Source organism: Palaemon carinicauda, chromosome 27 (assembly GCF_036898095.1).
Source record: "Palaemon carinicauda isolate YSFRI2023 chromosome 27, ASM3689809v2, whole genome shotgun sequence".
NCBI classification, from domain to species: Eukaryota; Metazoa; Arthropoda; class Malacostraca; order Decapoda; family Palaemonidae; genus Palaemon; species Palaemon carinicauda.
In genome coordinates this window covers 24,186,703-24,213,634 of record NC_090751.1, presented here as the reverse complement: position 1 = coordinate 24,213,634, position 26,932 = coordinate 24,186,703, and the positions used below count along the sequence as shown (strand labels likewise).

Genomic DNA, 26,932 nt, shown 5'->3' with positions numbered 1-26,932 from the left:
GCTCAAGTCCCACTGATTACTGCCCAATTTCCATAACTCCCATATTATCTAAAGTTTTTGAACGTCTTCTGGCAAAATGTCTTGATAGGTTTGCTGAAGGTAATCATCTATTTCATAGTTTGCAATCTGGTTTTTGTAAAGGCTTTGGAGCATGTGATGCCCTTCTTACAATCTCCAATGCGGTAGGGAAATCCCTTGATTGTGGTCAGGAAGTTCGTATGATTGGCCTTGATTTTATTGCTGCCTTTGACCGTGTTAATCATGAGGCCCTTGTTTTCAAACTCAAACAGTTGGGAGTGGGTGGGTCATTTCTTAGCATTATTATTGAATTTTTTAAAGTAATAGATCTCAAAGAGTTGTTGTTGATGGGCACCATAGTGAGTATAGGAATGTGATATCCGGTGTTCCACAGGGTAGTGTTCTTGGCCCATTACTTTTCATACAATATACATATGACATGTGGTTTGGCCTAGAAAACAAGCTTGTTGCATATGCAGATGATGCTACTCTCTTTGCATCAATTCCATCCCCTGAATGTAGATCTGGGGTTGGTGAATCCCTTAATAGAGATTTAGCTAAAATTAGTGCATGGAGCAAATTATGGGGTATGTAGTTGAATCCTAACAAAACTCAAAGTACGATTGTAAGTAGGTCAAGGACGGTGGCTCCTCAACATCCGGATCTCAGTATTGATAATGTTCCTTTAAATTTGTATGACTCTTTTAAAATTTTAAGTGTAATTCTCGACAGCAAATTTATTTTTGAGAAACACTTTAGGTCTGTGTCTTCTTCAATTGCACAAAAAATTGGGTTATTGAGAAAGTCTTGCAAGATTTTCGGCGATCAATCTATTCCGAAGAAGTGTTTTAATTCTTTCATTCTACCTTGTTTTGAGTATTGTTCTCCTGTCTGGTCTTCAGCTACTGATTCTCATCTTAATTTGTTGGACAGAAACTTACGGTCTATTAAATTTCTTATTCCTGATCTAGATATTAATCTCTGGCACCGTCGATCAATAAGTTCATTATGCATGTTGCATAAGATTTTTCATAACTCTGACCATCCTTTACATTCAGATCTCCCTGGACAATTCTATCCTGTTCGTAATACTAGGCAGGTAGTTAATTCTAATAGCCAGGCCTTCTCCATCATGAGGCTCAATACTACACAGTATTCTAGAAGTTTTATTCCAGCTGTTACCAAGTTGTGGAATGATCTTCCTAATTGTGTAGTTGAATCAGTAGAACTTCAAAAGTTTAAAGTTGAAGCAAATGTTTTCATGTTGACCAGGCTGACATGAGTCTTTTTATAGTTTATATATGACATATCTGTTTTTGATGTTAATAGTTTATATAGGACATTTAATTCTGGGGGGTAGCCGACATCAACAAATGAAACAAAACAAAAAAAGGGGACCTCTACTCTCTACGTTCCTCCCAGCCTGACAATGGACTCAACCGAGTTCAGCTGGTACTGCTAGGGTGCCACAGCCCACCCTCCCCCATTATCCACCACAGATGAAGCTTCCTAATGCTGAATACCCTACTGCTGCTACCTCCGCGGTCATCTAAGGCACCGGAGGAAGCAATAAAATCCATAACCCAGAGTTTAACTTATATATCCTTACTTCCTAAGCATATGCTACATTGATGGAATATCCTTTCTAACTGGTCACTCATGGGTGTTTGATGAATAACCTACTGTATAAGACTCGATGCCAGAATGGAGAACAAAGCTTATACCTGTACTGTATACTGCATATATTAAGACAGATTCAAGGTGCTATAGTTTACTACTTATAACAAATATTAAGTTGGGAAACAGATCACTATGATCTTTTTTCATAATCTAACAAACACATCACTATGATCTTTTTTCATAATCTAACATTTTCAATTTAATAAATGAAATTTTTAAGGATTTTTACAAAAGCAAATCTACCATATTTATAAAGAGCAAACCTTTTAGGCCAACTCTACGAGGGCTAAAAGCATTTACTGTACGTCTTGATAACTGAATAAGGTAATATATGACTTGGCTAGTAAGACAACAGGCTCTAGGTATCCCTGTGGTAACATGCAAGTATAATCTCAAGCCATGACCTTCACAGAAGAAACTTATCCTCCATCACATTGTGTAATTGATCAAACATGATGATATACTGTTATACTCACTGCACGCTGAAGCATGGAGTCTTTTGCCTGCTCTTCTATCAATTGAAGGTAGACTTCGGTTTTATTCAGAATACCAGTGAGATCCTCAACCAAGGTTATCAAATCTCTGTAAAACAAATATGTTAATTTCATAAGGCATTAAAAACTTGGGTTTAAATTTTACTTTTTTTCTCTGGTTGCAGTAAAGCCAAAATAAAACCTGAAATTCAACCAATTTGTTGTTCTATGAAAAAGCTTTTAAAGTGCTAGTGCATCCAGTAAATATTAACACATTTTTAAGGGATTTAAAATTCTGACTAAGAATAGATGCATACATAGCAGTGTATTTAAAAAAAAGTTACAAAAATAATGAAGCAGAAAAGTGAAACCATTTCTTGAGACATAAAGTATTTACTACAATATTTGAAAAACCAACAATTTTCATACATAGTCCTCACCTGTGATACTGATAATGCATAGTCAGATAATTGGTGATGAAAGGTTGCTGTAAATGATAAATGAACAAATCTTTGTTCTCAATAATTGTTCGCAAGTGCTTCTCTGCTTCCTGGCACCAAGAAATATGTTCACCTGGCAGAGACAATACTTTTAATTATTTAAAGAATTTTTTTTTACCTCGCATATTTTCACTAATATCTAGTCCCTTTAATTTTCTTAGATTTGATTTCTAAAGAAGACTACCCAATGTAAAGATAAATTGTTTAAAATTTTATATTTACATGAAAAAATGGCACATTTTTTTTTAGCATACATTAACCATTAATTTTCTATTTTCGTATTTCATATCAATGACATTTTATTTTCAAATACATTTTTGTTAGCAGCCTTTCCAAGAGGTTAAAAAAAAAAAAAAGTTTCTCTACTCCTGAACAGGGTACTGTATGAATTAATATAATTTACTAACAAATTTTATGGAGAAAATATATACATATCTATGTAAATTTTTTCATTTATAAATCTTTCAAGAACTACTCAGGTAATGAATTTAGGGACTATTACCTACAACTGCTGGGTGTATTAATTCTGATGAAAGCTTGTTTAGCTTTGCAGAATTCAATTTTTCTTCCATTTCAACTATTTCTTTCCGAACTACAGTTAGACGGGAGAAGCATTCCAAAAAGTCATTTACAGCCTGAAAGAAAATAAAATTTTTATAACAACGCAGGTACAGTGCCACTAAAAGCAGTCCCACTTGCAACCTATATAATACAGGATGTGCTTACACAAGAAACAATCATGTTCCTACTTATGATGAAATTAAAGATACAAAGTTGATCTGTTAATTGGTGGCATGCCTTTAGGGCCTAACACAGTGTAGCAGCAAATGTTTCTTTTTTCTTTTAAGATATCAAAAGAGAAGACAGTCAAAAGGCTGTGACCAAAATGGGTGAGCCCCATAGAGTGGGTAGTGCAGTGAGTGTATCTCAAGTGGTGCACTGGTAGCAAAACTGGAGGGAATTCCCAGTATCCCTCTGCACCCTACCTCCACTCCCATATCTTTTCTCCCATCTTGCAGTCCAACCTCAGTGCTGAATTGCCTCTCAAGCCCTGCCAAGGGGCCTTATGGGCAAAATTCCACTCTCACATCCATTCAGAAAGCAGGAAAAACATCACCAGCCACATTATTTAAACGAAAAGTATTGACAACAGTTAGTAAGAGATAGCATATCTTATTTCAAAGTTCTTGAGGTACCTTTCAAGACTGCACACTTTCAGCATTAGAGAACACAAGTCAAAGGAAAGGTATGAGAGTCCATTTTACATTTAATACTTTACCAAAGAAAAAATTCACATGAAAATGTTTATGGTTACAATAATAGTTTAAACTTTTGTCTTGAACAATTCCTGATCCTCAGAATAGAATGTGAAAGCAAATTCAATATGTTGTCAAGTGTAAAAGTCATTTCTGTATTTAGAATTATGGAATCAATATTCTGAACCTGTGGTAAAGTAAATAATTCTTATTGTAGTATGGGATTTGGGTCTTAACCATTTTACCCCCAAAGGACGTACTAGTACGTTTCACAAAAGCCATCCCTTTACCCCCATGGATGTACCGGTACGTCCTTGCAAAAAAATGCTATAAAAATTTGTTTGTCATATATTTTTATAATTTTTTGAGAAAATTCAGGCATTTTCCAAGAGAATGAGACCAACCTGACCTCTCTATGACAAAAATTAAGGCTGTTAGAGCAATTTAAAAAAATATACTGCAAAATGTGCTGGGAAAAAAATAACCCCTTGGGGGTTAAGGGTTGGAAATTTCCAAATACCCCGGGGGTAAAAGGGTTAACTTTCAAATGGTCTAAAGCCCATAAATGCGCAAACTAAATAGCTTCTCTTTTCCACCAAATGCTGGCTAAATTAAGTACAAAATAAAGTAGCCTAACATGGATACATCTACTTATCTCATGGAGTTTTCTAAGAAGAGTAAGTTTAATCTTTTCAAATACAGTACAGTATTGTACTGTTGTACCTTAACCCCCAAAATATACTTACAGTATACTGTATAGTGTAGTGCTACAGGTATTAAATTTATTTTCTCACCTGATTACTACTGTTTAGACTACTCAAAGATGATGTTACATTGACTGCATCACTATCCCCAACGTCATCAGGATAAAATGAGGTAATGATATCATCTATTGACTGATGTGCAACTAACAATTCCTCCATTCTCCAAGATTCAATGGTCTGAAAAATACAAGAGGTCACAATTAGGATGTGATGAGACCATTTACATTCATAAAATTTACCTAAATTTAAACAAATTTTTTTTTTAAACAACATCCATATTATGAACTTTTCTTTTACATAAACTTTAATCTCAAGTACAGTATATTGTAAGTGAATTCCATGAGACAGCTCTTATACTGTACATGACGGCAAGGGCCACATGAGTGATATAGAAATCATTACATATAACTAATGTGTTATCCTATACTCAATACTTCTTGCATAGGTAATCCAATGAATTAGATAAAATTGTAATAATGGTGATTACAGAAATACATCCAAATCAACCTATCAAAACTTATATCACTGCAAACTATTATAATGAGGAACTCGCAGGGATACATCCTAACCTAACCTAACTAAATGTAAGATGGTGAAAAGTTTGGAGTTAGAAAATATTATAAAACTTAAAAGTAAAAAATTTCATGGATGCTATTGACAAGAAACATTGCCAAACTTTGACGTGAAAGATGAGATTATACGCTTAGCGGAGAGAAAAAAATAAGAGTAAAACAGTAGACTGAGAATACACTTCCAGGAAGGACTTTGGAGAAAAGGCAGATGCTGGAAAAATAAAAAGAGGGATCTTCACACTATTAGTCGAGAAATTGATGAAAAATCTGGCTATTTTGCAAACTGATTAGTCATACCTTGGCTAAATTTCCTCTTGGCTTAGAATAACAAAGTCAGGACTGACAAGCCTTCTGTAAAATCTTTATTTAAATTACATAACCTAGATTCACTTGGTATAACTGTTGTTATGTTTGCTTCTCTAGACCATAACTGACAATGCAGATAGTTCTTCTAAAGCTAAATTGAGTACATAAAGATAACTGTAAAATAATCATCTACAACATATTTAAGGTTCCAGAAATTTTAATACAGTAACAACAAAGAGCTGACAAAATATCCATAAATTTTAATACAGTAACAACAAAGAGCTGACAAAATATCCATAAATTTTAATACAGTAACAACAAAGAGCTGATAAAATATCCATAAATTTTAATACAGTAACAACAAAGAGCTGATAAAATATCCATAAATTTTAATACAGTAACAACAAAGAGCTGACAAAATATCCATAAATTTTAATACAGTAACAACAAAGAGCTGATAAAATATCCATAAATTTTAATACAGTAACAACAAAGAGCTGACAAAATATCCATAAATTTTAATACAGTAACAACAAAGAGCTGACAAAATATCCATAAATTTTAATACAGTAACAACAAAGAGCTGATAAAATATCCATAAATTTTAATACAGTAACAACAAAGAGCTGACAAAATATCCATAAATTTTAATACAGTAACAACAAAGAGCTGACAAAATATCCATATATTTTAACCCTTTTACCCCCAAAGGACGTACTGGTACGTTTCACAACACTCATCCCTTTACCCCCATGGACGTACCGGTACGTCCTTGCAAAAAAATGCTATAAAAATTTTTTTTTTCATATTTTTGATAATTTTTTTTAGAAAATTCAGGCATTTTCCAAGAGAATGAGACCAACCCGACCTCTCTATGACAAAAACTAAGGCTGTTAGAGCAATTTAAAGAAAATATACTGCAAAATGTGCTGGGGAAAAAATTACCCCTTGGGGGTTAAGGGTTGGAAATTTCCAAAGAGCCTGGGGGTAAAAGGGTTAATACAGTAACAACAAAGTGCTGACAAAATATATTAAGAATGATGTAACTGGTGACATAATGAAAACATATGAGAATGTATTTGCCATCAGTTGATAGTCTAGAAAATTGTGCAGTTTAAAAAATAGACAGATGGTAGTGTAGTAAACCAAGTTATTGGGATACCTAGATTGCAGCATATTACAGTAAATTTTATAGAAATACCTGTACTATGCTATCAAAGGAAAATGGTGACCTTTATCTATTTTTGGGTGAGATAGCCATGACGTCCTGATGGAAGGTTCCTTCAGTAGCTTCCTTATACCCTAAGGAAGCTACTGAATTAACCTTCCATCAGGACGTCATGGATTGAGCCCAAAAAAATTAATTGTGGAGTGTTTGCTGATTGAGGGTACTGTATGAGTATTCTATGCTCATTTCAAAGCAAAAATAGTTCAAGCTAAACAACATACCGTAGTAAATTATATTCTTACTTGGTCAGAGGCTTAGGCCTTGAAACTCTCGTACCACCACCAACCTAGTTCACTTCTCAGTTTTAAGACAACTGATATACCAAGATCTGCAAATAATGGCCAAATCAAATTTTATTGGTAAATATGATACTTTGATTTCTAGCAAAATACATGAATCATATATTATTCTAACGGGCTATCTTGTGGTTTATTCATTTCTGACATGAAACATTGAAGGTAAACTACCTACTTAAGAGTTTTCCTACACCCAAATATAAAAATTATGATGAATCCCTGTGGGAAACAGGGGGTTTCAGGTGGGGAAACAACAAAAACAAGGGATTTGCAGCAATAGTAATTATTAGAAAAGTATAATAAACATAAAGTAACCAGTTGAAAGGGTATATGGTTCATGTGATTGGCATTAAATTGTTAGAATTATCTAACTCAATAAATTTTAAGGCAAATCTTTATCTTTCAACTTACCTGCACCTTCTTTTAGAACAATTTCTTCTTTCTTCGAATATCAAATCTTCTATTCACTTCTTAATGGCCAATAAAGAACACCCGTTCTTCATTGCAGTCGGTACCGCAGGACACACTGAACTCCTTGTCGGACCAAAATTTGTCATCAACTCCGTTTTCTTTCACTTTGTCCGAAACTCTCGAACAACGTTGAAAAATAAAGACGGGAGAACAAAACTGTTTCCTTATAAGGAATACATTAAATATTGACTTAATTAATTAAATTAGAATACAAAAAGGGGAAAGTTAAGAATTTACATCTAATATTGACAAACGGCAATCATTCACTTTACTTTCCGTCCATAAACAAACGCCAAAAAATGGGACAAAAAGTAAGAAAAATGAACTAGTCAATTCGACTATTCTTCCACGAATGCAATTACCATTCTCCAATCAACTATTTCTACATCTTCCCCAATCAACAAAAAGAAAAGTGGTCACACAAAGAACAATTTTGACAGATTAACTCGACAACAAAAGACAACTTCTATAAAACAAAAAACAAACCATTGTTTACAATCTACCCTCCCGAGCTAGGCTTCTTATTAGGTTTCTGGAGGCAAGAGCATAACTACGGGCAGGCCTAGTAGATGTTTCATAGGGCAAAGCTGTTCCAGTGTCAGGTATTTCATCTGTCTCCAACTCACTAACATTTTCTTCTTGTTCTTCAATTTGAACATAAATTAGGATCATTAAGTTCAAAATATAATTCTAAAGGTATTAAAAAACTAAAATTAATTTAACTTTCACTTTTATCAGGCTTAACAATACGAACAGTACGTACAATACCTTCGTTGTCACTGAATGTTTCAACAATTCTAACAAATGGCCTATAAGTTCTAGATTTGGAAGGTAATTTAAAGAGAGCAATTTCCCCTTTTTCCCACTTTCTTGGAGGATGAAAAGAAGATCTGTCCTTTTCTTTCAAACTTAATAGATATTCAGAAAGCACCTTTCCTTAAAGCTTTCATAAAGTCCATCCCTAGTTTCCAAAGTACGAGCAAGGAGAGAAGAATACTCATCCTCCTCACCATACTCCCACTCAGGAACTTGTTCAGAATCACCAAACATTAATGAAGGAATAAATCTGCCAACCAAGAAATGATTAGGACAAATTATATCTCACTCATTCTCACAAGATCTATAAGTTAAAGGCCTATTATTCAAAATTTTCTGAATGTCAGAGAGGAAAGTGACAAATTAAGAAAATGAAAGAGTATATCTACCAAGAGTTTTAAAAAGGCAATGCTTCACTGTTTTAATTAATCTTTCCCAAACAGCACCATACCACACTGCGTACACAGGGATAGTATTATGAGAAATTGAAGCGACCCTAAACTTCTCCTCAAACTCAGAAGTAAGTAAATGTTCAATTATAATACCAGCCTGAACAAAGGATTTGGCATTACAGTATCAGAATAAACAGCAACAGGAACACCAAACCTATTAGAATATCTAATGAAAGCTAATATTAATTCTGAGGTTGACATAGACTGGACAACTTCCAAATGTATTGACACAAGTGAAAATAAGAATGTACACCTTAAATTTTTCTCCATTTACTCCCTCGACCATAAGTGGCCTGTATAATCCACACCAGTATGAGCAAAAGGCACACTCAAATTAACCCTGGAAGAAGGAAGCAAAGAAGGAGAAGGATACTTCACTGTGCTAGCATTATAATGCTTGCATACAATACAATCCTTAAGGACAGACAAAACTGCTTGCCTAGCCTTCACAATCCACAAACCATGCATGCGCAAAAACTAAGAGTGGATTGCAAACCCATGTGCATAGGCTTACAATGGGGATAATAAATCAACAACCGAATCAAATGATGCTTCTTATCCACAAGAATAGGATTGACGATATCAAATTTTAAAGTAATGTTTTTGTCAATCCGACCTTTAGATCGCATTATACCATTATCATCCAGAAAAAAATTAAACTGCCTAACTAAAGGTGGAACTTCAACTGAAGAATCTCTACTCTTTAGATAAGACAATTCAAGAGGAAAAGCTTCCTCTTGCATCAACCTCAGAAGGTAATTAGAAGCTGCCTCAACAGGGTTAGCTTGAATTTTCCTAAACTTATATGCAACAGTAAATACCTTAGAAACTACACTTATAAGTCTAGAAAAACTAGAAAAATTACTAATATTTACAAGAGGTTCCTTGCGGTACGATAACATTAACCTCAATGCTGAATGTCTGTTATCTCCAGTGAAGCCGGAGATTCGATGAAAAAAGGGACCGTAATAATGTAATGGTGATCAATCATGACAAAGGTTCGTGTGCAAAAGGCCGCAGCCGGAGTCTGAGTGCCGGATTTCACCGTTGTGCTCCAAAAATCTGACTAGTTCTCACCCAATGAGTATCCATTATAGCGGAGTATAACTCAAGGCGGAGCTAAGGGTGTCGGCATAAAGCGACTTCAACTAATGACTCATACACTAACGTAACCTATTAATAGTGCTAGCTATATCAACAGTAACCACATCAATAAAACGTGAATATCATTAAACGTAATATCATCAACTCGGAGAATAAGAGGAGGCAGGAATAACTCGTGATCGTAAAAAAACGGAAAACGGGAAATCCACCTCCCTTACTCGAGCTTAATAAAGAAAACGAGAGGAGGGGTAACTCGTAACTGTAGAAACAGAAAACGAGCACTCTATGCTCACGCTCTCGAGGTTACATAATAAAAAACAACATCACACAATATGATAAGAAAAATAATAAAATTGATTGCTTTTTTCTTAGTAATTGTAATAACCAAGAACAAAGAATAACGACAACGTAACAAATAAACATAAAGATATTAAAACGAGCACCTTCCTGAGGCGTGTAAAAAACTATAACAAAGACTAAATCGCTATTCTTCGTAGGTCCAAATTGGACTTGCTAGCAAATAAATACCATAGTAAAATCTAATAATAAATAATTATAATAAAATTGGTCATAAAACGTAAGCGATATAACCTAGATGACAGAGTACCAGATGGGAAATATTAACTTGAAAAATTACCGAAGCGAACAAAACCCAAAATGGCTGCCGATACCGAGCCAATCGCTTCCAAAACTAAAATCCACAATACTGGAAACAGAACAAATGCCCGGTACTGAAATAAACTGTCAAAACAAACTATGGTACTTAACATTGGTAAAGGTGAAGTAGCAACGTCAGTCATGTTGAATTAACGACAATCACTTGCGAAAAAACACTGAGCAAAACACTATCGACTTAGCGGGCAAGTCCAAAACAGAAGGATGTCCTAGAGAGCTTGCGTGGTAGGTGTCGGTGGGGTAGTCCAACTGTGTTCTCTAGGGCCTGTCACGGCCCTCCCCATTGATGAAAGGATTATCTAAATAGAAGTCAGCCTGTGAATAGTGGTTTTCACACGCCCTTGTTAAATACACGACACCTACAAGGTGATCGCGCGAGGGTTGTAACCTCTGCATTCCATGCTTTTATCTTTCTCTAGTATATTTGGAAGATTTATATTAGAAAAGTGTAAAGAAGGACCCTTTTCACCGGGCGTCACAGGCCTCTTCCCAGAAATAGATTTTTCCTTCGTCAAAATCCCTTTTTAGGGAACATTACAAGAGAAATTGAGTCACCCTTCACATTATCAGGAATACAACCCAAAAGACTTAGGCCACTCGTCAGGAGAATTCAACCAAGAAGGCCCTTTGATCCAAAGACTGAAATTTTCAAGAAAATGCTTACAAGTACAAGGTTTAGTAAGTAAATCAGCCTGATTTCTAGATGAAGGAATATAAGCTAATGAAACTCTACAACATGATCTGGACTTCTGCCTGAAGGGTCTGCCCCCTTGCTGATCCCATGGCAAGGGAGCTCAATGACGCTGGATTCGTCGTCAGGGGAGGTAGAGATGTTGTGAACGGGACACGATATCCCTGACTGATTACGGAAATTGTCCAGGAATCGGCCCCAAGTTGCTGCCACCTGTCTGCGCAACTTTGTAGGCATCCCCCCACTGGTGGACATGCAGGGGGACTGCCAATCCTAGTGTTTGTGGCCTCGGCTGCTCCTTCTAGGATTTTTCCCGCCCCTGGAGGACTTCTTGGCTTAGACACCACTGTCTTCGCTGCTGTTGTCAGTTTCGTAGTCTTGGTAGGACGGGGCTGCTGGGGTGCTGGAGGCTTATAGGGCTTGGCTGTCAAAGTTCTATGTAGGAGGGAGTCTTGTTGGGACTTCCTCCACCTCTCAGCAGCATGCTCCACGTCTTTAGGCTCAAACAGATTCGTTCCCTCCACGGAAGAACGTCTGAGCCTGCTTATCTCGGTGCTAGGGACCTTCTGATGGAACCTCTCAGACACCGCATCCCGACGTTTCAGGATGGTGTTTGCCCACAAGTTCGAGACTTGGTGGGCCAGAAACTCGATCGTGCGAGTGCCTGAGAGTAGGAAGGTCTCCATGCTTTCCTGGTACGTTCTTTGGAGAAATCCTCCGAACGTATAAGGATACCTCAGGTCCCTAACCAGATGTCAAGCCACGAAGTGGCCTGCATAGCACACTTTACAACCTTCTCCTGATTAAGGATATCAGTCGCCGAGAATGAGACCTGCCGGTTGGAGTCTCTCTCAAAAGGGACTCCCCTGGTTAGCTCTTCCAAAGAATGGTGAAGGGGAAGAGCTAAACAAGGCTCCTCTGAGATCTCGAAGTACCTCCCCTGCTGAATGCGAGGAGATGGGAGAAGCTTGTTGCCGGCACTGGATCAGCTGGAGGAGGCTAGCTCAGAGAGCTGGACCGCGATCTTGTCCCTGGTACTCTTAACCCCGAGACCAGGGCAGAGCCGCACTGGCCTTAGAGGGTTTTTGAGTCCCAAATACTTGGTCCAAGACCGTGTCTTTGCCCTCTCGAGAGATGATATATGGGTCGGCAAACCCATTGAGAGTCCTCATAAGGGTCAGAACTTGCCAAAATGCATGTTCTGACTCCTGTAGCTCGCCTCCGGATGGACTCGCAGCAAAGTCTCCTGTCCCCAAAGGCTCTTCTTGGGAAGAATCGCGGACGTTCTCCGAGTGACAGGCTGGCTCCGTTCTAAGTCTTGTCGAGGATTTCAGAATTATTTTAGAGTCCTTTGGCTCTCTCCTGGGAGGGATGCAGGACTCCAACAACGATGGAGGTAGGCTCTTCTCCGCCCCTACCCGAGAAGACTTCCCAGCGCGAGGTGGGGTTTCCCCCATTGGTGCAATGGGGGAACGTCTCACCTCACGTGACTCCCCTGAGGACAGGAAGTCATTGTCCGACAGGGAGGGAGAAAAAGTCTGAGGGGGGAGGGGGACTGCCTCGAAGGCTTACGAGGAGACAGCTTAGTCCTCGGAGAAGTCACCGCGTCCGAAACTCCTCTTTTTCTCTTCAGGGGGGTAGACGCAGCCAAGAATTTGTGGCCCAATTCAGAGAGAACAGGCTTGAAGGCCTGCATAACTGCTCTTACTAGTGCCCCAAACCAAGGCTGCTGGCTGGCAGCTGCGCTGTCAGACACTCCCTCTGGAGGGACAGGGATCGACTGATCCCTGGGAGGAGTTTCCATAGGGGGGTTCGCCTGTAAAGAAAAGGAAGAAGAAATGTCCCTGGACCTTTCGGAAACTTTCCCCCCCACCGGCGAGCGCGCTGTTCTGCGCTTGCGAGGGGTGGGGGGGGGGGATGTGGCGATGGCGACCTTGTCGTGCGTTGTCCTGCAGCCTCACGCGCAGGAGGGTATTGACGATCGCGCCATGGGGAATATCCAGGGTCGCACGCGTGCGGGAGACTAATGGCGCGTGTGGGACTTCTGATGTACGCGCGAGGGCAATTACGAGGGCGCTCGCGGGCGAGCGATGGCGCGTAGAAGCGTGCGCAGGAGACACAGGAGAGTGCGCAGTAGGCTGATTGTTCGCTCGGGCGCGAGGGTGAATGTTCACGTGCGGCGCGCAGGATCAGGATAAAGAGCCCGTGGGCGTGCGGGCGAGAGATCGTGCACCCCAGAAGATGTCGTAGGGAGTGCACGCGCAGGAGAGATATCCCTTGCGGGCGGGCGCACAGTCAGAACCTGGCGATGGCGACCTTGTCGTGCGTTGTCCTGCAGCCTCACGCGCAGGAGGGTATTGACGATCGCGCCATGGGGAATATCCAGGGTCGCACGCGTGCGGGAGACTAATGGCGCGTGGGGGACTGCTGATGTACGCGCGAGGGCAATTACGAGGGCGCTCGCGGGCGAGCGATGGCGCGTAGAAGCTTGCGCAGGAGACACAGGAGAGTGCGCAGTAGGCTGATTGTTCGCTCGGGCGCGAGGGTGAATGTTCACGTGCGGCGCGCAGGATCAGGATAAAGAGCCCGTGGGCGTGCGGGCGAGAGATCGCGCACCCCAGAAGATGTCGTAGGGAGTGCACGCGCAGGAGAGATATCCCTTGCGGGCGGGCGCACAGTCAGAACCTGCGTTCGTTGGCACGTCTCTTGTGGGCGCACGACAGGCTGGCGGTGTGTAGTTGCTGTAGGGGATGGACGTGGGCGCACGCAGGTGAATGCGCGCTGGCAAGCGTTGACGCGTTGGCGAGCGCTGACGAGTAGGAGAATTCTTAGACTTCCCTACCACACCCAGATCCAAAAATCGTGGGCGCTTTGGAGAGCGGTGGCGCGTTGGCGAGTGTTGACGCGTAGGAGAGCGTTGGTGCGCATGGCACACAGTAGGTTGAAGGCCCGCAGTAGCGCGCTGGCGAGCAGGTGAGCGCTGGCGCGCTATCTCAGGAACCTCAGCAGGTGAGAGCTATCTCAGTGAGGTTAGGTGATGGTTGGCGCGCATGCTTGAATGGCAGTAAGGGACGTATGCGCGTGATGGCGCGTACGCCCTTGTTGCCCCGAAGGGACCGGTGCCTGACTTTGAAAGACAGGTTCAGTTGGTGCATAAAGTGCATCAGCTGCCAGGAACGGTGACGGCAGGTCAGCAGGTCTGTCGGGTGGTGAAAGGACGACCTTCCACCGAAGGGGATCGCGAATGATCCGCAGAGAGGTCCAGGGTCGTAGCAGGAACAGTCGGTGATCGATGACGAGGCTTCTCTGTGGAGGACTGCAACGACGATGATAAACCGAAGAGGCGCCTCCTCACTGTCTTATAAGGTGAAGGAAGACCTCTCCGGCGAAGAGGAAGTCGAGCTTTGCGACGTATACGCCCTCTGGGAGCTGTTGGATCAGCAAGCTGACCTTCAGCAGTCCTCCAAAGAGGAGTCTCTTTGAGTGAACTCCCCCAAGGGAGAGAATCACCAGCAGGAGAGACTGTTGGACTTAGGTTCTCCCTTGTAGGTTGATCAGGAAAGGGAGAAACTAAGCCTTCAGCTACTGCGGGATGAGAAGAGGCAGAGGTATTAGGAGATACCGCATTGGATACCTGTGACACCACGTCGACAATAGACAGAGGATCAACCTCTGCCAAAGTCGGCGATTGTTTGACAGCGGCACCCAATCGGATGATGTCAATAAGTGCTTCCTTGGAGGGCGAACCCTCGAGCCCCAAGGATGACCAAAGCTGGAATAAATTTGTTACATTTAAATCTTTGATTTAAATTTAAATCCTCCCCGGGGGAAGAGGTGGAGCTGCCTCGCTAGGGGAGGCAACGCCATCTCTCGAACCCCGGGATTGGGGAACAGAACCACGGTCTACGCTACCACTCGATGGTCTCTCGAAAGAGACCGATCGAGTGGGAGCTTCGGAGGAGGTTTGGGCAACGGAAGAAGAGTCCTTGGGATTTTCTCCTTTCAAAGAAAACTTTGAAGGAGAAATATCCCGCCTAGACTTCTCCTTACGTCGCCAAGAAAACCTCTCCCACTGGGAAGTAGACCACTCCCTACACTCACCTCACTTGTTAGCACTATCACACCATTGGCCTCTACAGTAAAGGCAAGGGTGGTCGGGAAATCCAGGACAGGTGCGCATATTCGCAGAGACCAACTTCACACTCAAACCTGAAGGAGAGAAAGCATTAAAACATTAATGGCTGTCAGAGAGGCGAGGGTGAGAGCGGATACGTCCGACTACCACCCGAGCCGAAAGCAAAGTGAGCTCAAGCACAGGTGTGAGGGGAGGGGGTGGCAAGCTACCCTCCCCTACCCCCTGCTAACTAGCGGTAGGGTAGTAAACCCTTGTTAAAGGCTCGTCATTTCAGCTACGCCAAAAGTAATAACCCCTATTAAATAGCGTGATTTGTATGTCAGTTACGGAACAAACAAGTATAAATAAGGACCAATACTGCTTCTTTCCTTATAAGGAATAACAACAGTATACAAAGAACCCTAACATTACAAAAACCAGATGAGCCCAGAGAGAACAAAAAAAAGTATATACTTGACACTAGAACAGCTAAACTAACTTGACTTTAGACCTTTGCTCATACTAAAAGTCAGCCATTCTCCGAGCCAACTTCACATTACCATCATAATTGAGGTGTACTCCATCCCTGGCATAAAGGCGTGGGTCAGAAAATCCATTAACCCCTTTCATTATAAACAAACTATCCTTGCCCTTCCATTTATTCAACCACTTATTGAATTTATTCGATTTTGCCTTAAAATCCTGCCGCAACGCGTCAAAACTTTCACAGTGGTTAAAAAAGAATCTATCCTCTATTTGGGCAAAAATTAGTTTAGCATCAGGACACAACTTTTTCAGTAATTCAGTAAAGGCCTCACAACACTGCTCTACTTTCCATACCTCCGCAGTACTTCGGATAGCATCTAAATCATTGCTGCCCAAGAACACAAAGATGCGACTAGGCCTAGACCTCCAAGGGTTAGCGAAATACCACTCTACTTCAACCTTGATGTTTTCAAAGGTTGCGTCCCCCTTACAGATGTAATTAAACCCGTCACATTCTCCCAGGCATAAATCGGACAACCTACTCACCCAGCTATGCCCAATAACAAGAGTCATAGCCAAAGAAAAAACAAAACAAACAAGACGAAAAGTAAACTGAAATCTTACGGAGTAAAAAAAATCTAATATTCGAATATGTTAGAATTGTCTAACTCAAATCAATTTTAGGGCAAGTCTTTATCTTTCAACTTACCTGCACCTTCTTTTAGAACAATTTCTTCTTTCTTCGAATATCAAATCTTCTATTCACTTCTTAATGGCCAATAAAGAACACCCGTTCTTCAGTGCAGTCGGTACCGCAGGACACACTGAACTTCTTGTTGGACCAAAACTTGTCATCAACTCCGTTTTCTTTCACTTTGTCCGAAACTTTCAAACAACGTTGCAAAATAAAGATGGGAAAACAAAACTGTTTCCTTATAAGGAATACATTTAACATTAAACTAATTAATTCCATTAGAATACAAAAAGGAGAAAGTTAAGAATTTACATTTAATATTAACAAACGGCAATCATTCACTTTACTTTCCGTCCATAAACGAACACCAAAAAGTGGGACAAAAAGTAAGAAAAACGAACTAGTCAATTCGACTACTCTCCCATGAATGCAATTACCATTCTCCAATCAACTATTTCTACAAAATTAAAGTGTCATAATTACATGAAATTTATATCACATCCCACAAACGGTCTTTGATGTGCCATGGCTTTGTTTCACTGGCAAATAAACATTATAGCCTTGTTCATTTGTTTTGGCAAACAGTACATAGGTGTATGGCACGGCCAAGCATGTGGGTAATTATTTAGGTAGCATTTTTTTACTTTTGGATGAGAAACAACAGCTATATAGTGAATGGAGTGTATTAAATATACTCATTATCAAAATATGATATTTTAATTATAAAATAAATTTTTGAATATACTTACCCGGTGAATATATAGCTGCAACTCTGTTGCTCGACAGACAAACTCTACGGAAAAAACTCGCCAGCGATCGCTACACAGGTTGCGGGTGTGCCCAACAGCGCCATCTGTCGACCAGATACCCAGCTCTTATGTAAACAAAGACTCAATTTTCTCCTCGTCCCACTGCGTCTCTATTGGGGAGGAAGGGAGGGTCATTTAATTTATATATTCACCGGGTAAGTATATTCAAAAATTTATTTTATAATTAAAATATCATTTTTAAATATTTAACTTAGCCGGTGAATATACAGTATAGCTGATTCACACCCAGGATGGTGGGTAGAGACCAGTGTTATATGTTTACATTTTATGAGCTAAGAGTTTTTTTATTTCATTTTAGAAGTTATCAAAATAACAAAAACAAAATAAATAGGTACCTGGTAAGGAAGTCGACTTGAACAATTACTCTGCCTTTTAAGAAAGTCTTCCTTACGGAGCCTCGCGATCCTCTTAGGATGCTGATCGACCCCTAGGAGCTGAAGTATCAAGGGTTGCAACCCGCACAACAGGACCTCATCAAACCCCTAATCTAGGCGCTCTCAAGAAATGACTTTGACCACCCACCAAATCAACCAGGATGCGAAAGGCTTCTTAGCCTTCCGGACAACCCATATAAAAACAACATTTCAAGAGACAGATTAAAAGGATATGGAATTAGGGAATTGTAGTGGTTGAGCCCTCACCCACTACTGCACTCGCTGCTACGAATGGTCCCAGTATGTAGCAGTTCTCGTAAAGAGACTGGACATCTTGCAAGTAAAATGACGCGAACACTGACTTGCTTCTCCAATAGGTTGCGTCCATTATACTTTGCAGAGATATATTTTGCTTAAAGGCCACGGAAGTTGTTACAGCTCTAACTTCGTGCATCTTCACCTTAAGCAAAGTTCGGTCTTCCTCACTCAGATGTGAATGAGCTTCTCGTATTAACAATCTGATAAAGTCTGACCAAGCATTCTTTGACATAGGCAAGGATGGTTTCTTAACTGAACACCATAAAGCTTCAGATTGGCCTCGTAAAGGTTTAGTACGCTTTAAATAGAACTTAAGAGCTCTAACAGGGCATAAGACTCTTTCTAGTTCATTGCCTACGATCTCCGATAAGCTGGGAATATCGAAAGATTTAGGCCAAGGCCGAGAAGGCAGCTCATTTTTGGCTAGAAAACCAAGTTGCAGCGAACAAGTGGCTTTTTCCGATGAAAATCCGATGTTCTTGCTGAAGGCATGAATCTCACTGACTCTTTTAGCCGAAGCTAAGCATATCAGGAAAAGAGTCTTAAGAGTGAGATCTTTCAGGGAGGCTGATTGTAACGGCTCCAACCTGTCTGACATGAGGAATCTTAGTACCACGTCTAAATTCCATCCAGGGGTAGCCAAACGACGCTCCTTGGTGGTCTCAAAAGACTTAAGGAGGTCTTGCAGATCTTTATGTTTGGAAAGATCTAAGCCTCTATGCCGGAAGACCGATGCCAACATGCTTCTGTAGCCCTTGATAGTGGGAGCTGAAAGGGATCGTCCTTTTCTCAGGTATAAGAGAAAATCAGCTATTTGAGCTACAGAGGTACTGGTCGAGGATACAGAAACTGACTTGCACCAGTCTCGGAAGACTTCCCACTTCGGTTGGTAGACTCTAATGGAAGACGCTCTCCTTGCTCTAGCAATCGCACTGGCTGCCTCCTTCGAAAAGCCTCTAGCTCTCGAGAGTCTTTCGATAGTCTGAAGGCAGTCAGACGAAGAGCGTGGAGGCTTTGGAGTACCTTCTTTACGTGTGGCTGACGTAGAAGGTCTACCCTTAGAGGAAGACTTCTGGGAACGTCTACTAACCATCGAAGTATCTCGGTGAACCATTCTCTCACGGGCCAGAGGGAAGCAACTAACGTCAACCTTGTCCCTTCGTGAGAGGCGAACTTCTGCAGTACCTTGTTGACAATCTTGAACGGTGGGAATGCGTAGAGATCCAGATGTGACCAATCTAGGAGGAAAGCATCTATATGTATTGCTGCTGGGTCCGGGACTGGAGAGCAATAGATTGGAAGCCTCTTGGTCAGCGAGGTTGCAAAGAGATCTATGGATGGTTTACCCCAAGTGGCCCAAAGTCTCTTGCACACATCCTTGTGGAGGGTCCATTCGGTTGGAATTACTAGCCCTTTCCGACTGAGACAATCTGCTTCGACGTTCAAGTCGCCTTGGATGAACCTCGTTACTAGGGAGATGTCTTGACCTTTTGACCAGATGAGCAGGTCCCTTGCGATCTCGTACAACGTCAGTGAGTGGGTACCTCCTTGTTTGGAGATGTACGCCAAGGCCGTGGTGTTGTCCGAGTTTACTTCCACCACTTTGCCTCGAAGGAGAGACTTGAAGCTTTTCAAGGCCAGATGTACTGCCAACAGCTCCTTGCAGTTGATATGCATGCTCCTCTGACTCGAGTTCCACAGTCCTGAGCATTCCCGACCGTCTAGTGTTGCGCCCCAGCCTACGTCCGAAGCGTCCGAGAAGAGAACGTGGTTGGGAGTCTGAACAGCCAGGGGAAGACCCTCTCTTAGGTTGATATTGTCCTTCCACCAAGTCAGACAAGACTTTATCTTTTCGGAAATCGGGATAGAGACCGCTTCTAGCGTCTTGTCCTTTTTCCAGTGAAAAGCTAGATGGTATTGAAGAGGACGGAGGTGTAGTCTTCCTAGTGACACAAATTGTTCCACAGATGACAGCGTCCCTACCAGACTCATCCACAGCCTGACTGAGCAGCGTTCCTTCTTCAGCATCTTCTGGATGGATAGCAGGGCTTGATCTATTCTGGGGGCTGATCGTCTTGTTGTTCAGCAACGTCCTCATCAGAGGGTTCCTCATCCGAAAACTGATGAGGAAACGGCAACGGAGTGGGCAACGTCTGGCTCGCTGAGTCCGGTCGAACTGGTGCATGCGTGATGGAGCCGGACGCAACATCATGGAACTGCTGCACAGTCTGTGAACTGTCAACAACCATGGGTGCGCGAGGAAGCACAGCGTCCACCCGAGACTGTCTAGACCATCTGGGTTGTGCAGTCAACACCATACCGGGTTGCTGAGGTTGACGCACTGCGTCAAAACAAGTCACCTCTGCTGGTTGTTGAACGTCCTGAACGTCAACAACCACCTCCGAGCGTCGCTTAACGTCAACGTGCGGCTGGCAACCCACACTGGGTCGCATCGGTGGAGGAACCACCTCAACTGGCAGACGCGAGAAGGTTACCTTAGCGTCAACAGGACGCACAACCGACCGGTTGGAAGGTTTCATGGCCAGAAGGTTCGGCAGCAACCTTCTCCGCATTAAAGTCCTCTATCAAGGACGCAAGCTTGGACTGCATGTCTTGCAGCAAAGCCCATTTAGGGTCTACGGGAGCAGGTGCGGCAACAGACGGGGTTAGCGACTGAGGCGGTACCGCTTTCCATCCCTGAAAGCCTTGTTTATGCATGACATAATTGTACAGCAAAACTTCAAAGGCTCGAAAACAGCAGTGAAGTTGACCTGTAAGAAACTTGGAGCGTCTCCTGGCCAGGCGCCAGGGAGAGTCTACGAGATTTGAGAAGTCTATCTGGGCAGAGGCATGAACTCCCAAGCCGAGAACTACTCTCGTGTCATATCAGACTATCGCTCTATAAGCCAGTTTAAAAGAAGGGAAAGCAAAGGCTGTATCCCCCAAACTCCTCCTGGTGATAAACCAGTCGCCTAGCCAACGTAAAGCTCTCTAGGAGAGCGAGAGAGCACTAGCTTAAAAACAACGGCTTCGAAGTAGCTAGGCCTAGTGTAAGCTCTGACGTTTAGGCGAACGAGGAGCAGCAGTTACAAAAAGATCCGGACAAGGATCCTTAAAAAAAAATCATCATGATTTAATTAAAGTCCATAGAGGGCTAAGCAGCTTTAGGCTCCTCTCCATCTGACAGAGTCCTCAAGGGAATATCAGTAGGAGGGGGAACAGCAACTTCCTCATCTACAGGAACCTTGTCCGATAAAAGCTGAGTCTCAAGCAAGGGAGAGACCTACTGTGGTGGCAATGCTTTACAAGCAGAGTCCACACTCACTGGTGCATTAGTAGCGGACCAGGACGCAACGTCATGTAACTGCTTGACAGTCTGTGAACTGTCAACAACTGAACTGTCAACCACAACAGGTGCGTGAGGACGCACAGCGTCTACTCGAGACTGCTTTGACTGCCTAGACTGAGCAGTCAAAACAACTCTAGAATGCGGAGGTTGACGCACAGCGTCAAAACAAGTCAACTCCGATTGTTAGCGAACGTCCTGAACGTCAACAGGAGCATCAGCAAGTGGCCTAACGTCCAAATGCGGCTGAAAATCCACACGAGACCGCATCGAGTGTGGTTCTAAACAACCTGACTGACGTGACTTAGCTACGCCAACGTCAACAGGAAGCACAAAGGAACGTTAGGTTGGCTGAAAGCCAGGATATCGATAAGATAAACGGCTAGACTCAACGTACTAATCGGCAGAATAGTCTTCCATAAGGGAGGCAAGCATATTCTGCATGTCTTGCCGTACCACCCATTAAGGATCAACGGAAATGGTTGTGGTAAGAGACGAGGTTAACGTCTGTGACCGCAACACTTTGCCAACAAAAAAGACTCTCGGAGTCTGTGTTACGCTTTTGTTAGGCGGCGAGCAGTTTTCCGATGACTGCATAGGGTCAGAGCTGTCCTAATGGCTGTAACCAGGACGCTGGACCTGTCCTGAAAGGACTGACTTTCGCTTAAGGGCTTGGAAACCTTGTTACAGGTTTCTTATGCGAAAAGCCTTCGGATGACGAGGAGAAAAAACGTCTCTCTCGCCTTATGGTAGGGGAGATCTTGGTAAGATACACCCGATACCATAGAGGGAAACGTCTGTTCGTTGATCAAGGCCTCTCGAACCCATAAGTCGTTCGACATTACTTCTCCCCTGCTAGGGAGCTTGCAAGAGGTCCCGGACTAGGTGAACAACAGGCACGAACAGACGAACCCTCGGACGCAACACTGTAACACTTTGCGCAATATCACTTATCACTTCGATTTTCTGTTTTGCACTTATTTCACTGAAATCGAAACTCTTACTGATTTCTACCTGAAGCACGCAATTCTACCCTTATCAAAAGATAGTAATTGCGAAATCAGTTGTATAATGCAAGCTCATTAATACCAGCAAAAAAACAGAAAATGTTATTTTTATTAATAAAATAAATTTTTGAATATACTTACCCGATAATCATGTAGCTGTCAACTCCGTTGCCCGACAGAATTCTATGGAGGGATACGCCAGCTATCACAATACTAGAAGGGGGTGTACTTACCAGCGCCACCTGTGGCCAGGTACTCAATCATTTGTTGTTGACACCTCCTCAATTATTCCTCGGTCCACTGGTTCTCTCTGGGGAGGAAAGGGAGGGTCGATTAAATCATGATTATCGGGTAAGTATATTCAAAAATTTATTTTATTAATAAAAATAACATTTTTCAATATTAAACTTACCCGATAATCATGTAGCTGATTCACACCCAGGGAGGTGGGTGAAAACCAGTGTACATGATTAAAGGATAGCTAAGTATCCCAAATTTCATATAACAGTTATCTCAAATAACAATGAAATAATAAGTACCTGGTAAGGAAGTCGAATAGAACCGTTACTCTGCCTTTTATTTAAAGTTCGTCTTCCTTACTGAGCGCAGCGTTCCTCTTGGAGGCTGAATCAACTCAAAGGTGCCAAAGTACAAGGGGTTGCAACCCTACTAAAGGACCTCTACCAAACCTTTAACCCAGGCGCTTCTCAAGAATGAATAGACCACCCGCCAAATCCAAGGATGCGGAAGGCTTCTTAGCCTACCGTAACAACCATAAAAACAACAATAAAAGTATTCAAGAGAAAGGTTAAAAAGGTTATGGGATTAAGGGAATGTAGTGGCTGAGCCCTCACCTACTACTGCACTCGCTGCTACGAATGGTCCCAGGGTGTAGCAGTTCTCGTAAAGAGACTGGACGTCTTTCAGATAAAATGATGCAAACACTGACTTGCTCCTCCAATAGGTTGCATCCATAATGCTCTGCAGAGAACGGTTTTTATTAAAGGCCAACGAAGTAGCTACAGCTCTTACTTCGTGGGTCCTTACCTTCAGCAATGCAAGGTCTTCCTCCTTTAAGTGAGAATGTGCTTCTCTGATCAGAAGCCTTATATAGTACGAAAGCCCATTCTTGGACATGGGTCTCGAGGGTTTCTTGATGGCACACCATAAGGCTTCTGACTGTCCTCGAATAGGTTTAGACCTCTTCAGATAATATTTGAGAGCTCTGACAGGGCAAAGAACTCTCTCTAGTTCGTTACCTACCATGTTGGAGAGGCTAGGTATTTCGAACGATCTAGGCCAAGGACGTGAAGGAAGCTCGTTCTTTGCTAGGAATCCAAGCTGAAAAGAACATGTAGCTGATTCGGTTGTGAAACCAATGTTCTTGCTGAAGGCATGAACCTCACTGACTCTCTTAGCTGTTGCAAGGCAAACGAGAAAAGCAGTCTTGAGGGTAAGATCCTTGAAGGAAGCTGACTGGAGAGGTTCGAACCTAGATGTCATAAGGAACCTTAAGACTACGTCTAGATTCCAGCCTGGAGTGGAAAGACGACGTTCTTTAGACGTCTCAAAAGACTTGAGAATGTCTTGAAGGTCCTTGTTGGAAGACAGGTCCAAACCCCTGTGGCGGAGGACTGAGGCCAACATGCTCCTATACCCTTTAATCGTAGGTGTTGAAAGGGATCTCTCATTCCTAAGATGAAGAAGGAAGTCAGCTATTTGGATCACAGAGGTATTGGTAGAGGATATTGAATTGGCTCTACACCAGCTTCGGAAGACCTCCCACTTAGACTGGTAGACTCTACGAGTGGAAATTCTTCTAGCTCTGGCAATCGCACTGGCTGCCTCCTTCGAAAAGCCTCTAGCTCTAGCGAATCTTTCGACAGTCTGAAGGCAGTCAGTCGAAGAGCGTGGAGGTTTGGGTGCAACCTGTCTACGTGTGGTTGACGTAGAAGGTCCACTCTTAGAGGTAGAGTCCTGGGGAAGTCGACTAGCCATTGAAGTACCTCTGTGTACCATTCTCTTGCAGGCCAAAGGGGAGCAACCAGCGTCAGCCGTGTCCCTTCGTGCGAGACGAATTTCTGCAGAACTTTGTTTATAATCTTGAACGGAGGGAATGCGTACAGGTCGAGATGGGACCAGTTCAGAAGAAAAGCATCTACATGAACCGCTGCAGGGTCTGGAACAGGGGAACAATAAAGCGGAAGTCTCTTGGTGATGGAGGTGGCAAACAGATCTATGGTAGGTTGACCCCACAAGGTCCAAAGTCTGTTGCACACACTCTTGTGGAGGGTCCATTCCGTGGGAATGACCTGATTCCTTCTGCTGAGGCGATCCGCTGAAACATTCATATCGCCCTGGATGAACCTCGTGACCAGTGTGAGGTTTAGACCTCTTGACCAAATGAGGAGGTCCCTTGCGATCTCGTAAAGGCTCCTCGAATGGGTCCCTCCTTGCTTGGAGATGTAAGCCAAGGCTGTGGTGTTGTCTGAATTCACCTCCACCACTTTGCCTAGCAGGAGGGACTTGAAGTTCAACAGGGCAAGATGAACTGCTAACAGTTCCTTGCAGTTGATGTGGAGTAATCCTTGTTCCTTGTTCCATACTCCTGAGCATTCCCGTCCGTCCAAGGTCGCACCCCAGCCCGAGTCCGATGCATCCGAGAAGAGATGAAGATGGGGGGTCTGGATGGCCAATGATAGACCCTCCTTGAGAAGGAGATTGTGCTTCCACCACCGGAGAGTGGTCTTCATCTCTTGGTTGATAGGGATAGAGACTGCTTCTAGAGTCGAGCCCTTGTCCCAATGAGCTGCAAGATGGAATTGAAGAGGGCGGAGGTGGAGTCTCCCTAGCTCGACAAACAGGGCCAGAGATGAGAGGGTCCCTGTGAGACTCATCCACTGTCTCACTGAGCAATTGCTCCTCTTCAGCATGCTCATGATGCACTCTAGGGCTTGGTTTATCCTGGGGGCCGATGGAAAAACCCGAAAATCCCGACTCTGAATCTCCATTCCCAGGTACACAATGGATTGGGAGGGAATGAGTTGAGATTTCTCTATATTGACTAATAGACCTAGGTCTCTGATTAGATCTAAAGTCCAAGAGAGGTTCTCCAGACAACGACGACTCGTGGAGGCTCTCAACAGCCAGTCGTCTAGGTAGAGGGAGGCTCTGATGTTCGATAAGTGCAGGAATTTCGCTACATTCCTCATCAGATGAGTAAAGACCATAGGAGCTGTGCTTAGGCCAAAACACAGGGCTTGGAACTGATAGACAACCTTTCCGAAAACGAATCTCAGGAAAGGTTGGGAGTCTGGATGAATAGGAACGTGAAAGTATGCATCTTTCAAGTCCAACGAGACCATCCAGTCCTCCTGTCTGACCGCTGCTAAGACCGACTTGGTCGTCTCCATTGTGAACGTCTGCTTGGTGACATACTCGTTGAGAGAGCTGACGTCCAGCACCGGTCTCCAACCTCCTGTCTTTTTGGCTACAAGAAAGAGACGGTTGTAGAAGCCCGGGGATTGATGGTCCCGGACTATAACCACTGCCTTCTTCTGCACAAGTAGCGACACCTCCTGTTGCAATGCTAGCCTCTTGTCCTCTTCTTTGTAGTTGGGAGAGAGGTTGATGGGCGATGTGGTCAGAGGCGGTTTGAGGCAGAATGGAATCCTGTAACCGTACCTCAGCCAACTGACAGACTGTGCGTCTGCACCTCTCTTCTCCCAGGCTTGCCAGAAGATCTTGAGTCTGGCTCCTACTGTTGTCTGGAGAATCTGAGAGTCAGTGCTTTCCCTTAGATGTCCTGGGTCCTTTCCTAGACTTGCCCCTGTGAGAGTCTGGACGGGAGCTTCCTCGGCTGGGGGCTCTACCACGAAAGGGCGGTATGAACCTAGTGGCCGGGGTATCAGCCACTGGGGAGCGATAAGTCTTGGGGACAGAGGTGGTAACCTTAGACTTACGAGCCGATGAGGCTACAAGATCGTGCGTGTCCTTCTGTATCAGGGCAGCCGACAAGTCCTTAACTAGCTCCTCGGGAAAGAGGAACTTTGAGAGTGGAGCAAAAAGGAGCTGTGACCGCTGGCACGGTGTAATGCTGGCTGAGAGGAAGGTACATAGTTGTTCCCTTTTCTTCAACACCCCTGATACAAATAACGACGCTAGCTCACCCGATCCATCCCTGATAGCCTTATCCATGCAGGACATAATTAGCATGGCAGAGTCTTTGTCCGCAGGAGATGTTTTCTTGCTGAGGGCTCCCAGGCACCAGTCGAGAAAGTTGAACATTTCGAAAGCTCTGAACAACCCTTTCAGAAGATGATCCAGGTCTGAGAAGGTCCAACAAACCTTCGAGCGTCTCATCGCAGTCCTCCTAGGCGAGTCCACCAGACTTGAGAAGTCAGCCTGGGCAGAGGCAGGTACTCCCAAGCCTGGTGCTTCCCCTGTAGCATACCAAACGCA

At 43.0% G+C, this 26,932-nt stretch overlaps 1 protein-coding gene across 5 annotated transcripts in view; it reads right to left on the bottom strand.

Moving 5' to 3' along the window:
- LOC137620605 (HAUS augmin-like complex subunit 2) overlaps positions 1 to 26,932 on the bottom strand; it is a 35,921-nt gene that overhangs the window by 3,330 nt on the left and 5,659 nt on the right. For 2 of the 5 annotated variants that reach the window (XM_068350868.1, XM_068350873.1), the window contains exons 2-5: positions 4,722 to 4,868; positions 3,174 to 3,306; positions 2,612 to 2,744; positions 2,175 to 2,280 (exon numbers count right to left, since the gene is read on the bottom strand). In XM_068350868.1, coding sequence (XP_068206969.1) covers positions 2,175 to 2,280; positions 2,612 to 2,744; positions 3,174 to 3,306; positions 4,722 to 4,850 — 501 coding nt within the window. In that variant the 5' untranslated portion in view covers positions 4,851 to 4,868. Of the gene's footprint in view, positions 1 to 2,174; positions 2,281 to 2,611; positions 2,745 to 3,173; positions 3,307 to 4,721; positions 4,869 to 7,039; positions 7,126 to 7,504; positions 7,698 to 26,932 lie in introns of those variants that run through there. The other 3 variants (XM_068350870.1, XM_068350869.1, XM_068350872.1) reach the window with 3 other exon arrangements.